This window comes from Lolium rigidum, chromosome 4, assembly GCF_022539505.1.
Source record: "Lolium rigidum isolate FL_2022 chromosome 4, APGP_CSIRO_Lrig_0.1, whole genome shotgun sequence".
NCBI lineage: Eukaryota > Viridiplantae > Streptophyta > Magnoliopsida > Poales > Poaceae > Lolium > Lolium rigidum.
Genome location: NC_061511.1, coordinates 217,420,667 through 217,433,385, shown reverse-complemented (window position 1 = coordinate 217,433,385; position 12,719 = coordinate 217,420,667). Strand labels below are relative to the sequence as shown.

Here is a 12,719-nt window from a genome sequence, read left to right as displayed (position 1 = left end):
TACAATTAATAAGAATAACTATGCTTATGTGGAGAGTAATAATTTTATGCATGAGACTCATGATAAGAATGCTTTATGTGATAGTTATATTGTTGAGTTTGCTCATGATGCTACTGAAAGTTATTATGAGAGAGGAAAATATGGTTGTAGAAATTTTCATGTTACTAAAACACCTCTCTATGTGCTGAAATTTTTGAAACTACACTTGTTTTATCTTCCTATGCTTGTTACTTTGCTCTTCATGAACTTGTTTACTTACAAGATTCCTATGCATAGGAAGCATGTTAGACTTAAATGTGTTTTGAATTTGCCTCTTGATGCTCTCTTTTGCTCCAAATACTATTTCTTGCGAGTGCATCATTAAAACTGCTGAGCCCATCTTAACGGCTATAAAGAAAGAACTTCTTGGGAGATAACCCATGTGTTATTTTGCTACAGTACTTTGTTTTATATTTGTGTCTTGGAAGTTGTTTACTACTGTAGCAACCTCTCCTTATCTTAGTTTTGTGTTTTGTTGTGCCAAGTAAAGTCTTTGATAGTAAAGTAAGTACTAGATTTGGATTACTGCGCAGTTTCAGATTTCTTTGCTGTCACGAATCTGGGTCCACCTCCCTGTAGGTAGCTCAGAAAATTAAGCCAATTTACGTGCATGATCCTCAGATATGTACGCAACTTTCATTCAATTTGGGAATTTTCATTTGAGCAAGTCTGGTGCCATTTTAAAATTCGTCAATACGAACTGTTCTGTTTTGACAGATTCTGCCTTTTATTTCGCATTGCCTCTTTTGCTATGTTGGATGAATTTCTTTGATCCATTAATGTCCAGTAGCATTATGCAATGTCCAGAAGTGTTAAGAATGATTGTGTCACCTCTGAATATGTTAATTTTTATTGTGCACTAACCCTCTAATGAGTTGTTTCGAGTTTGGTGTGGAGGAAGTTTTCAAGGATCAAGAGAGGAGTATGATGCAACATGATCAAGGAGAGTGAAAGCTCTAAGCTTGGGGATGCCCCGGTGGTTCACCCCTGCATATATCAAGAAGACTCAAGCTGTCTAAGCTTGGGGATGCCCAAGGCATCCCCTTCTTCATCGACAACATTATCAGGTTCCTCCCCTGAAACTATATTTTTATTCCATCACATCTTATGTGCTTTTCTTGGAGCGTCGGTTTTTTTTTATTTTTGTTTGTGTTTGAATAAATTGGATTACATCATGCTTGTGTGGGAGAGAGACACGCTCCGCTGGTTCGTATGAACACATGTGTTCTTAGCTCATAATATTCATGGCGAAGTTTCTTCTTCGTTAAATTGTTATATGGTTGGAATTGGAAAATGATACATGTAGTAATTGCTATAATGTCTTGGGTAATGTGATACTTGGCAATTGTTGTGCTCATGTTTAAGCTCTTGCATCATATGCTTTGCACCTATTAGTGAAGAAATACATAGAGCTTGTTAAAATTTGGTTTGCATGAGTGGTTTCTCTAGAGTCTAGATATTTTCTAGTGAGGTGTTTGAACAACAAGGAAGACGATGTATAGTCTTATAATGCTTGTAATATGTCTTTTATGTGAGTTTTGCTGTACTAGTTCATGCTTGTGTTTGTTTCAAATAAGCCTTGCTAGCCTAAACCTTGTATCGAGAGGGAATACTTCTCATGCATCCAAAATACTTGAGCCAACCACTATGCCATTTGTGTCCACCATACCTACCTACTACATGGTATTTTCCGCCATTCCAAAGTAAATTGCTTGAGTGCTACCTTTAAAATTCCATCATCCACCTTTGCAATATATAGCTCATGGGACAAATAGCTTAAAAACTATTGTGGTATTGAATATGTACTTATGCACTTTATCTCTTATTAAGTTGCTTGTTGTGCGATAACCATGTTCACTGGGGACGCCCTCAACTACTCTTTGTTGAATTTCATGTGAGTTGCTATGCATGCCCGTCTTGTCTGAAGTAAGAGAGATCTACCACCTTATGGTTAAGCATGCATATTGTTAGAGAAGAACATTGGGCCGCTAACTAAAGCCATGATCCATGGTGGAAGTTTCAGTTTTGGACATATATCCTCAATCTCAAATGAGAAAATTATTAATTGTTGTTACATGCTTATGCATAAAAGAGGAGTCCATTATCTGTTGTCTATGTTGTCCCGGTATGGATGTCTAAGTTGAAGAATAATCAATAGCGAGAAATCCAATGCGAGCTTTCTCCTTAGACCTTTGTACGGGCGGCATAGAGGTACCCTTTGTGACACTTGGTTAAAACAGGTGCATTGTGATGATCCAAAGTAGGTCCAAGCTAATTAGGACAAGGTGCGGGCACTATTAGTACACTATGCATGAGGCTTGCAACTTATAAGATATAATTTACATGATACATATGCTTTATTACTACCGTTGACAAAATTGTTTCATGTTTTCAAAATCAAAGCTCTAGCACAAATATAGCAATCGATGCTTTTCCTCTATGGAGGACCATTCTTTTACTTTCAATGTTGAGTCGGTTCACCTATTTCTCTCCACCTCAAGAAGCAAACACTTGTGTGAACTCGTGCATTGATTCCTACATACTTGCTTATTGCACTTATTATATTACTCTATGTTGACAATATCCATGAGATATACATGTTACAAGTTGAAAGCAACCGCTGAAACTTAATCTTCTTTTGTGTTGCTTCAATGCCTTTACTTTGAATTATTGCTTTATGAGTTAACTCTTATGCAAGACTTATTGATGCTTGTCTTGAAGTGCTATTCATGAAAAGTCTTTGCTTTATGATTCACTTGTTTACTCATATCATATACATTGTTTTGATCGCTGCATTCACTACATATGCTTTACAAATAGTATGATCAAGATTATGATGGCATGTCACTCCAGTAAATTATCCGTATTATCGTTTTACACTGCTCGGGACGAGCGAGAACTAAGCTTGGGGATGCTGATACGTCTCCGACGTATCGATAATTTCTTATGTTCCATGCCACATTATTGATGTTATCTACATGTTTTATGCACACTTTATGTCATATTCGTGCATTTTCCGGAACTAACCTATTAACAAGATGCCGAAGTGCCGGTTGTCTGTTTTCTGCTGTTTTTGGTTTCGGAAATCCTAGTAACGAAATATTCTCGGAATCGGACGAAATCAACGCCCAAGTTCCTATTTTCACCGGAAGCATCCAGAACACCGGGAAGGACCGAGAGGGGGGCACTCGGGCCCCCGGACCATAGGCCGGCGCGGCCCCAGGCCCTGGCCGCGCCGCCCTATGGTGTCGTCGCCCCTTCGACCCTCCTGCGCCGCCTCTTCGCCTATTTAAAGCCCCTGGATCGAAAATCCTGATACGTTCGACGAAAACCACAGAAACCTTCCAGAGCCGCCGCCATCGCGAGGCCAAGATCTGGGGGACAGGAATCTCTGTTCCGGCACGCTGCCGGAGCGGGGAAGTGCCCCCCGGAAGGCTTCTCCATCGACACCGCTGCCATCTCCACCGCCATCTTCATCACCGCTGCTGCTCCCATGAGGAGGGAATAGTTCTCCATCGAGGCTCGGGGCTGTACCGGTAGCTATGTGGTTCATCTCTCCCATATACCTCAATACAATAATCTCATGAGCTGCTTTACATGATTGAGATTCATATGAGTTTGTATCACAATTTATCTATGTGCTACTCTAGCAAAGTTATTAAAGTAGTTCTATTCCTCCTGCACGTGTGTAAAGGTGACAGTGTGTGCACCGTGTTAGTACTTGGTTTATGCTATGATCATGATCTCTTGTAGATTATGAAGTTAACTATTGCTATGATACTATTGATGTGATCTATTCCTCCTACATATGCATGAAGGTGACAGTGTGCATGCTATGTTAGTACTTGGTTTAGTCTTTTGATCTATCTTGCACTATAAGGTTACTTAAATATGAACAAATTGTGGAGCTTGTTAACTCCGGCATTGAGGGTTCGTGTAATCCTACGCAATACGTTCATCATCCAACAAGAGTGTAGAGTATGCATTTATCTATTCTGTTATGTGATCAATGTTGAGAGTGTCCACTAGTGAAAGTGTAATCCCTAGGCCTTGTTCCTAAATATCGCTATCGCTGCTTGTTTACTTGTTTCACTCGCGTTACTACTCGCTGCAATACTACCACCATCAACTACACGCCAGCAAGTTATTTTCTGGCACCGTTGCTACTGCTCATACTTATTCATACCACCTGTATTTCACTATCTCTTCGCCGAACTAGTGCACCTATTAGGTGTGTTGGGGACACAAGAGACTTCTTGCTTTGTGGTTGCAGGGTTGCATGAGAGGGATATCTTTGACCTCTTCCTCCCCGAGTTCGATAAACCTTGGGTGATCCACTTAAGGGAAAACTTGCTGCTGTTCTACAAACCTCTGCTCTTGGAGGCCCAACACTGTCTACAGGAAAAGGAGGGGGAACGTAGACATCAGGGGCCGGCCACCCCAAGACCACAACCTGGCCGCCCCCCTTGAGTGGCCGGCCACCCCCTCCCAAACCCTAGCCGCCCCCCTCTCCTCCATAAGCTCCCGCACGCTTAGCGAAGCTCCACCGGAGTTCTCCACCACCACCGACACCACGCCGTCGTGCTGTCAGATTCAAGAGGAGCTACTACTTCCGCTGCCCGCTGGAACGGGAGGTGGACGTCGTCTTCATCAACAACCGAACGTGTGACCGAGTACGGAGGTGCTGCCCGTTCGTGGCGCCGGTGATCAAGATCTTCTACGCGCTTTTGCAAGCGGCAAGTGAACGTCTACCGCAGCAACAAGAGCCTCATCTTGTAGGCTTTGGAATCTCTTCAAGGGTGAGACTCGATAAACCCCTCGTTGCTACCGTCTTCTAGATTGCATCTTGGCTTGGATTGCGTGTTCGCGGTAGGAATTTTTTTGTTTTCTATGCAACGTTATCCTACAGCGTTCGGGGTACCTCCAGCGGTGCGGACGCATTTTTTGCGGAGACAGCGTCAAGGGTGTTAATGGTGTTTTACGTCCCGTCGAGGACTGCCACCGGCGATTAACTGTTCCAGCGCGACGACGATCGTTCCCGCGCGTGTCCAATACATTGGCAAGTTTCGCCGGCGTTTCGCGCGCGGGGGAAACGACCTGCGCGGCAACACCATTTCCCGTCCCGCCGTGGCTATATATGCTAGACACCGGCGGGGGTGACGGGCACACCCCAAGCTAAACCCTAACATCCATCCATGGTCGAGCACAATCTTAGATGGGATCAGGTAGTTCAGATGTGTCGCCACGCCCACCCGAAGGAGGATGAGGAGCTAGTCGCTGCCGCCGTTCAGGCCGACCAACTGGACCTGGAGGCGGCGGCGGTGTAGGCGAAGGTTGCGGAGGCGGAGGCGTCAGAGCGCGCGGAATGGCGCCTCGCGACGACCGGGGCGGAAATCGTCGACGCCAGGGCCGAGCTTGCCGATGCCAAGGCGGCGATGGCGGCCCCTCCGGCGGTCCCACCAGCAGGCGCCGTTATCCACGACATCGCCGACGACAATGACGCCGTACCCGGCCGCTTCGAGTGCGCCGACCACCCGCGGATTCTGCTCGCGTCCTTCGAGACCCTCGCTGGGGACGCCCTGCGCCGTCAGGCTTGGGCAGCAGAGGAGGAAGCCCACAGCTGTGCGATCGCCATGGCTCGGGGGTACATGTGCTTCAACTTGGACTCGCTCCAGCGGAGGGGCCCTTCTCCCGCGCGGGTCGAGCAGGAGAACCAGGAGTTGCCGGGTACCATCGCCGCCAGGGACGAAGGTGTTGCGGAGGCGGCTAGGGACAGGGCCCGCTTCCACGCCCAGCTGGCGGGGTTGCAGGCGGTGGACGCGGAGGCGGCCCAGGCGGACGAGGCGGCGACGGCCCAGGCGGAGGCCAACTCTATGGCCAGGAGAGTTCGGTGGGACTCCTCTCTGGCCGAGGCCCTCGAACGCCACAGGCGGCAGGATGAGATGTCCGATCGCTGCCGTGCGTGGCGCGCGGAGGGCGTGAAGCGCTCCCGCTACGTCGACCGCGCTGGCCCCTCCGGCGGCCAGTAGTAGGCCGCGCGACTGCGAATAACCCAGACCATGGTAGGCCGCGCGACGGCGAGTAGGTACGACAGTTGTAGTTTTAGGTTAACTCGACTAACCATCTCTGTAAAGATGGTCCTTTTGGTCAATCAATAGTAATGTAGAAATATTTTTCTTACCTAGTCACTGCCCGGGCCCGAATACAACGAACGCAGACACTTTCCACGACCGCGGAGACGCAATCCTGGCGCATATTTGGACCAGGTTTGCGTCGCCGCGGACGGTCCGGTCAGTTTGTGTCGCCCCGCTAGAGGTGGTACCAGATGCATTTTTCGGCGGCGGACGCAAACAGACGCGTCGCCCCGTTGGAGATGCCCTAAAGATATTGGTTTATTCTATGAGAAAAATCAAGACATGACTTGATTGGCTATACTTATTTCAGCTATCTTTCTAATCCCCATAATGCCAGGTCACAAACTGTATTTGTATTTTTATACGGTGAAACTGTTATCTCATGGAAGTCAACTAAATAGACTCTAGTAGCAACTTTCACTAACTACTTTGAAATAATTGCATTATATGAAGCTTCATGTGAGTGTGTATGGCTTTGCAAAGTGATTTATCATATCCAAACATCATGTGTATCGGTTCATCAAAATCACCAACAATTATCTATGAGGATAATACCGCATGTATTTCTCAAATGCATATGGGATACATTAAAAGTAATATCACTAAACATATTAATATTTTCCAAACAAGTTTATGTGACAATCTTACAGATTTGTTCACTAAGTCTTTACCAGCAACTGCATTTTAAAAGCGTATTTATGGCATTGGTACGAGACGCCTATGAAATTTGCAAAGTTCAGGAGGAGAAATATCATAAAGTTGAACTTACTCATAAATAAAATATCGTACTCCTTCCTAACGAATGTTCCGACGGAGTTCTCATTAGTTTTTAATGAGACAATTACTATACCAACGATATATCAAATTTCTATATTTTCTCCTTATATTTTTCTCCATGACTTTTAGAAGATAAATTGTGGATAAGATGAGAGATTCTCAAATTTTTAAGATTATGGACTATCAAGATTTTCAAGGACTCAAGACGCTAAGTGTTAGGAATAATTAGCAGATAGGTATTAGCGTCAATTTTAGGCTAATATAGCAGTTAGGATTCCCTATGGGCTAACTACCTACCGTTAACGTGGATCAAACAATGTCCATCCGAAAGAACATAACGCCTGTTTTAAAAGACACGAACATGTAACAATGGACATTGTAAGCTACGGTTGAAATAGTATATAGACCAGACAAAATTATGAATACAAACCATTCGTTTCCTCTCAATCTCCGTTTCTTCTCAAGTTGTCAGATAAAAGGTTTCATTCAGCTCATGATGAATCGTGGGATGTAAAACGGGGTACTAGTAGCGGTGGCCGACCTGGGGGTTGCCCCGGTGGCCCCAGTCCTTATCATATACACGTGTCTCGTGACGTGGATCCAGCCTTTGGCGCCCCCTCTCCAACTCTCCCCTCTCTCCTCCCTACGCACCACCACCATCTCCCTCTCGCCGCGCACCTCCTCCCCGAAAACCATCGGCACGCCGACCCGCCGCGCACGATCCGCGGAAGCAATCCCGCGCGCCGCCGCCCGGAGCAACCAAGGTCCAGGTGAGAGATCGATGCTCCCCTCCCCTCCGCCCTGTCCCAATCCAAATTCACTCGCAATGCTCGCCGATTTCTCCCTCGTGCGTGCGTGAGTCGTTTTGCCGACAGCCGTACTTTGTTTTTCCGACCCTTCGACAACGCGAATTCTCGGAGCATCCCATGCTTCACGAGCTCGCGGGCGCCCATGCCAGGAGCTATTAGTCCGAAGCCCCCGTCCCGCCATGGCTCCGCTTCGATTCCGTTACGCGGACTGCTGCGGCCAGCGGCGTTTTGTTTCGTTTTTGTTGTTGAGAGAGAGAATCGGCCCCGTACGTAGGAGGGTTCGAATTCCCTTGTTACGTGCAACGCTCGCTGCGGTTCTCGGTATTCCAGGGGCGGCCGTTCGAGATGCCCACATGGGTTGGGCCGTTCGGTCGTATCAGGCCGTTGTGCTGCAGACACAGCAGAAGGTCAGAAGCTGTTTGGGAACATTCGGCGCTGCCTTTGTGTTGTCCACATGGCACTGTAACTTTCAAAAGGAGGAAACTCTGTTCTCGACTTCTTGTACAGTACTAGTTTGCAGTTCGCGGTGAAGTTCCAAGTCAAAATTCTGGAAGATTACGCGGTGCGCCGATGTGCAGTTTTGGAGTCACCATTAAACATTTACTTCTGTATGAAAGGCTTTGCATCCTATGGAAGACTCTAGATCATATTCTAAGTAATATAAGTTGACATGAACAGTCTAGTTTTTTTCGTTGCTTGGTGCTGCTGAACTGATTACTTCACATAAACCTAGTTTGGGAAATTAGTAGTAGATGGTATGTCGTGACAATCCTGAATTCTACATGGCAGACAGGCAGGCTTTTCGGAAAGGCATGGCGCATGATGAAGCCGTGGCTACCCAGAGGAGTGGAAAAATAGGTTCACCTCCCAAGGTAAGAATCGCTGATTTTAAAAGTAACAGCTGACTACACTACTAAGATATTGCCTCGGAAAGTAGGAATCTCTGATTTTGCAGCACTTGTTGGCTGCTGAGTTATGGCCTGATCTTTCTGAAAGCTGTTTGTATTATCATCTGTTATGAGCAAATCATGGATAAAAGTAGAGATCCATGTAAACAATTATGATTTTTCCTAAATGTAGCAAAGAACATCACTGTCATGAAAAAGTTAGCACGCAGTGTCTTTAGACTGTCAATACAACTCCGCCTCAAAAGGGGGGGAAAGTACTGGGAAATTCCAGAAATGGCATGTAGTATGCTACTATGAGATTACACAGTGAATGATAACACAGCTTGTTTTCTCACTAAACTGCATTAAGTGCAAAAGATATGACCCCTTAGGACCTTACCACAAATGCCTTATGGATCACCATCATTTTGCAGGATCAACCAGCTCCCTATCCGTATCCTGATTGGTCAGCCATGCAGGTTGAGTGTTTTTCGGTTCTCATACTGTCCTTGCTTCCCAAAGATTGGAACACAGTATTTTAACCAATAACAGCAAACCTTTACAGGCATACTATGGCCCTGGTGTCCTGCCACCAACATATTTTGCCCCACCAATGGCTCCTGGTCATCCACATACGCCGTATATGTGGGGTCCTCAGGTATTTGTTTTTTTTATCTCTCTACGCAATGATGTTTTGTACACTATATTGAATCTAAATCCCCTGTCTGCATCTCTGCAGCCTATGATGGCACCCCCTTTTGGAACGCCATATGCCGCTATGTACCCACATGGTGGAGCTTACCCGCATCCGCTTATGCCCATGGTAAGCATTAGATCCTCATGTGCTTCTTTGCACTTTGTTTAAATAAGACCCAATATTTGAAGCATCAAACATTTATGCACCATGTGTTCCTTGGTGTTCGAAGCATTACACGTCTTGTGGAAAAGAAGACAGAGATAGATGGTTGTTGTCACCATCTGGGTCTTGCACTAATTTTATTGCTAGGTAGTACTGATGTAATTTGAATGAGACAAGGATTGTTGAGTTCCATTATTCTGACTACGCATCTCAAACTCTCAATCGGAAAAATTTCAGCATGCCGAAATTTCAGGAAGAACCGATTATGCCTGTCCAAACATTCAAATGTTCAAGGGACCATTTTGATGTTACTCGGAGATACTAGTGCGTCCTTTTTGGTGCACTATAATTCACCACCGGATTCATAAAAGATTGTTGTTAGGAAAGATGTACTGTGTAGCTTATCAAAAGAAAAGATCGATTGTGTGCATCAGATTCACATTTTTTTTGTAATGGTTGTGCCCTTAGACCATACTCATTTATATATGTAGTTATATTTTACTTCTGGTGTCTGAAACTCTTATGTTCATATTTTCCTTGACCAGAACTTCCTGTTGAGATTATTATTGTTAACCTGATTTTCGTCTTTGATGCTTTCAAGATGGCAAATCCATTGAGCGTGGAGCCAGCCAAATCTGCAACCAGTAAAGATAAAAGTTCCAATAAGAAACTTAAGGAAATTGATGGGACTGCAGTATCTACTCGCAGTGGTGACAGTAAAAGAACATCATCCAGGTGTTTACATGCTTCTCTTCTGTTTCTGGAATTAAGTATTCCCGTTTCTCTTCTCGCAAACTGAAGTTATGTTCTTCTGATGGTCATTTCAGTGGGGATTATAGCGGGGAAGGCTCCAGTGATGTAAATGATCTGAAGGTACCAATGTGGGTGTGTGCTTGCAGATGTGTTTTGTTTATCATCTGGGAAATGCTGAATTTGACTGAAACTGTACATATTCAGGTGAGCAGGACTCCTAGGAGACGGAGCTTGGATGGTGGACTTGGTATTTCACTTTTCTAACGACTTGTTTAATATTCATTGTATCTAGTGTTAGTACTTAACTTGATCAGTCATTCTTCTGGACTAGCCATCTTGTATTGCAACCCTTCTCTTATATATTAAGTAAGCGAACATGCATCTTTCCTTTTGCCCGTAAAATAAATACACTTGATCTTTGAGTCACTTCATAGCTGTAATCAAGTCCTGTCCTGTGCTTCACTGTATTCAAGAAAGTGTCTAACACCTTAAAACTTTCTCCAGACACAGAAGCAACCGCCGCTGCGAGGAATACAGATGTTTTGACTCCTAACCCTATAATGGGAAATGGAGCAATTCTGTCAAACCAATGTTTTCCAGTTCCGGTCATTAAACCCAGTATCACTAATGTTGCTAATTCAAGAGCAATAGGCACACCAGTATCTCAATTGCCAGGTGTTATGGTTCCAACTCATACGGGAATATCAGCTGAAATATCAAATAAGGTATAATCCATCTATTGTGTTTTAGAACCACTAGAAAGTCATGATTATTATTTTTACTTCTCACCCACCCACTCCAATCCTATAGTTTCTTGGGAGCCTGTGTATGTTACACCATTTTATTTTCAGGGATTAATTTTCTTTGTTTTTTTGGAATTTCTCCGTGCCAGGATGAGAGGGAAGTAAAGCGTGAAAAGAGGAAGCAATCAAATAGGGAATCTGCTAGACGTTCGAGGCTGAGAAAGCAGGTAGATTGTGCTGGCCTTGTTAGTAGACTCTTTGGTCAATGCAGTCACATTGTGAGCAATATGCCAATATCCAATCCTCAAAAAGATGCAGTATCCTGGAAACATGGACATGAAACCGATTGAATTATCTCCCATGCCTTTTATTTACAAACTGTTCTTTGCATCTTAGTACAATAATACCATAACTTAGCAAAGCAAATGATATTTGTGTCCTCTTGGTGCAGGCTGAGACAGAGGAGTTGGCTGTACAAGTAGAATCACTTACGGCCGAGAACACATCTCTAAGATCTGAAATCGGCAAGCTAACGAAAAGCTCCGAGAAGCTCAGAATGGAGAATTCTGCTCTAGCGGTATGGAATATTTTCATGCAGGCTATCTTTACCATGTTCTATAGTTTGTTCCAGGGCTAGTATTCTAATCTAACTTTCTCTAACAAAACTAAACATCATATCTCAGGTGAAACTTAAGGACACTGCAGCACCGACCGATGCAGAGATGCCTCCGGACAAACCACCAGCAGCAGCTGCATCCTCCTCTCCTCGCATTGTGGAGAATTTCCTGTCGATGATTGACGACACAAGCAAGTCAGGCGTAAGCAACCATATGGAACAAAGCGAGCCCAAGCTTCGCCAGCTCTTAGGCTCCAGCGCGCCGACAGATGTTGTAGCGGCTAGCTGATTGATTAGCCACTGATATCTTCTTGCATGCGGCCTGGGGATTCTGCAAGATCATGCTGCTCACATAACATCGGCTTTAAGTGTAGGTATTTATTTGATGAGTATATTCAGGAAAACGGTTTTACATCTATTTCAAGTTCCGGTTTCCAAAAAAACTGTACATCAGTTCAGGCACCAAAGCTGAAGTCTCATGGGCCTTATTTTCACTGTAAGCTTAATTAGCAGTGTTGTAACATAGGGGTGTTGTGCTTCATGCCAACCTTTTAATAACTTTCTGAGATCTCTGTACCTTCAGTGCCATACAAACAAAAACTGTGAAAATAGTATATGCAAGAGGATACGGAAACAATCCAATTTAAGTGTTGAACTTGGACCCAAGTGTGTTACTGCAATTTGTTCAATACTATGTGTAAAATAGGGAAACGAGCATTGCCAAGCCATTTAAGTTTTTTCGGACTTGAATTCAGATCCATTTCTTGTCCTTTGAAGGAAAGATCTATACCATAGTTTCTCCTTAGTATTGCTTGTATTGCTCCTTTTCTCCTACAAATATCAGTTGAAGTTTTGAGTACACCATAGCTTCGATGGTTTTGAGCGTACAAAAAAAAATGTTTAGCCATTGTGTTTAGGGTTATACAAGAGTTTTTTTTTCTTCCGTGGCCGCATCTGGATATTATGGTTGAGTTTTTTTTTTCGAAATGGGGGTGTACCCCGGCTTCTGCATCATGACTTATTAGATAAAAAGTCGGAGTGATTACAACTCACGCATCACCGATGGTTGATACAAAAATCAGCCATTTAAAACAACTCATAC

At 44.4% G+C, this 12,719-nt stretch overlaps 1 protein-coding gene across 1 annotated transcript; it reads left to right on the top strand.

Annotated features, from left to right (window-relative positions):
* Window positions 1-7,620: 7,620 nt before the first annotated feature.
* LOC124707054 (common plant regulatory factor 1-like) lies at window positions 7,621-12,272 on the top strand. Its single transcript, XM_047238716.1, has 12 exons — window positions 7,621-7,720; window positions 8,549-8,631; window positions 9,081-9,125; window positions 9,212-9,304; window positions 9,386-9,469; window positions 10,107-10,240; window positions 10,333-10,378; window positions 10,463-10,505; window positions 10,763-10,983; window positions 11,151-11,228; window positions 11,453-11,578; window positions 11,685-12,272. Exons 2-12 carry the CDS (start codon window positions 8,572-8,574, stop codon window positions 11,904-11,906), a joined length of 1,152 nt encoding a protein of 383 aa, XP_047094672.1. The 5' UTR covers window positions 7,621-7,720; window positions 8,549-8,571; the 3' UTR covers window positions 11,907-12,272.
* Window positions 12,273-12,719: the final 447 nt, after the last annotated feature.

Coding starts and splice junctions, on each gene's coding strand:
- LOC124707054 (XM_047238716.1), top strand. CDS start 8,572: ATGGCGCATGATGAAGCCGTGGCTACCCAGAGGAGTGGAAAAATAGGT. Junction 8,632..9,080: donor AAATAGGTTCACCTCCCAAG/GTAAGAATCGCT, acceptor ATCATTTTGCAG/GATCAACCAGCTCCCTATCC. Junction 10,379..10,462: donor GTGATGTAAATGATCTGAAG/GTACCAATGTGG, acceptor GTACATATTCAG/GTGAGCAGGACTCCTAGGAG.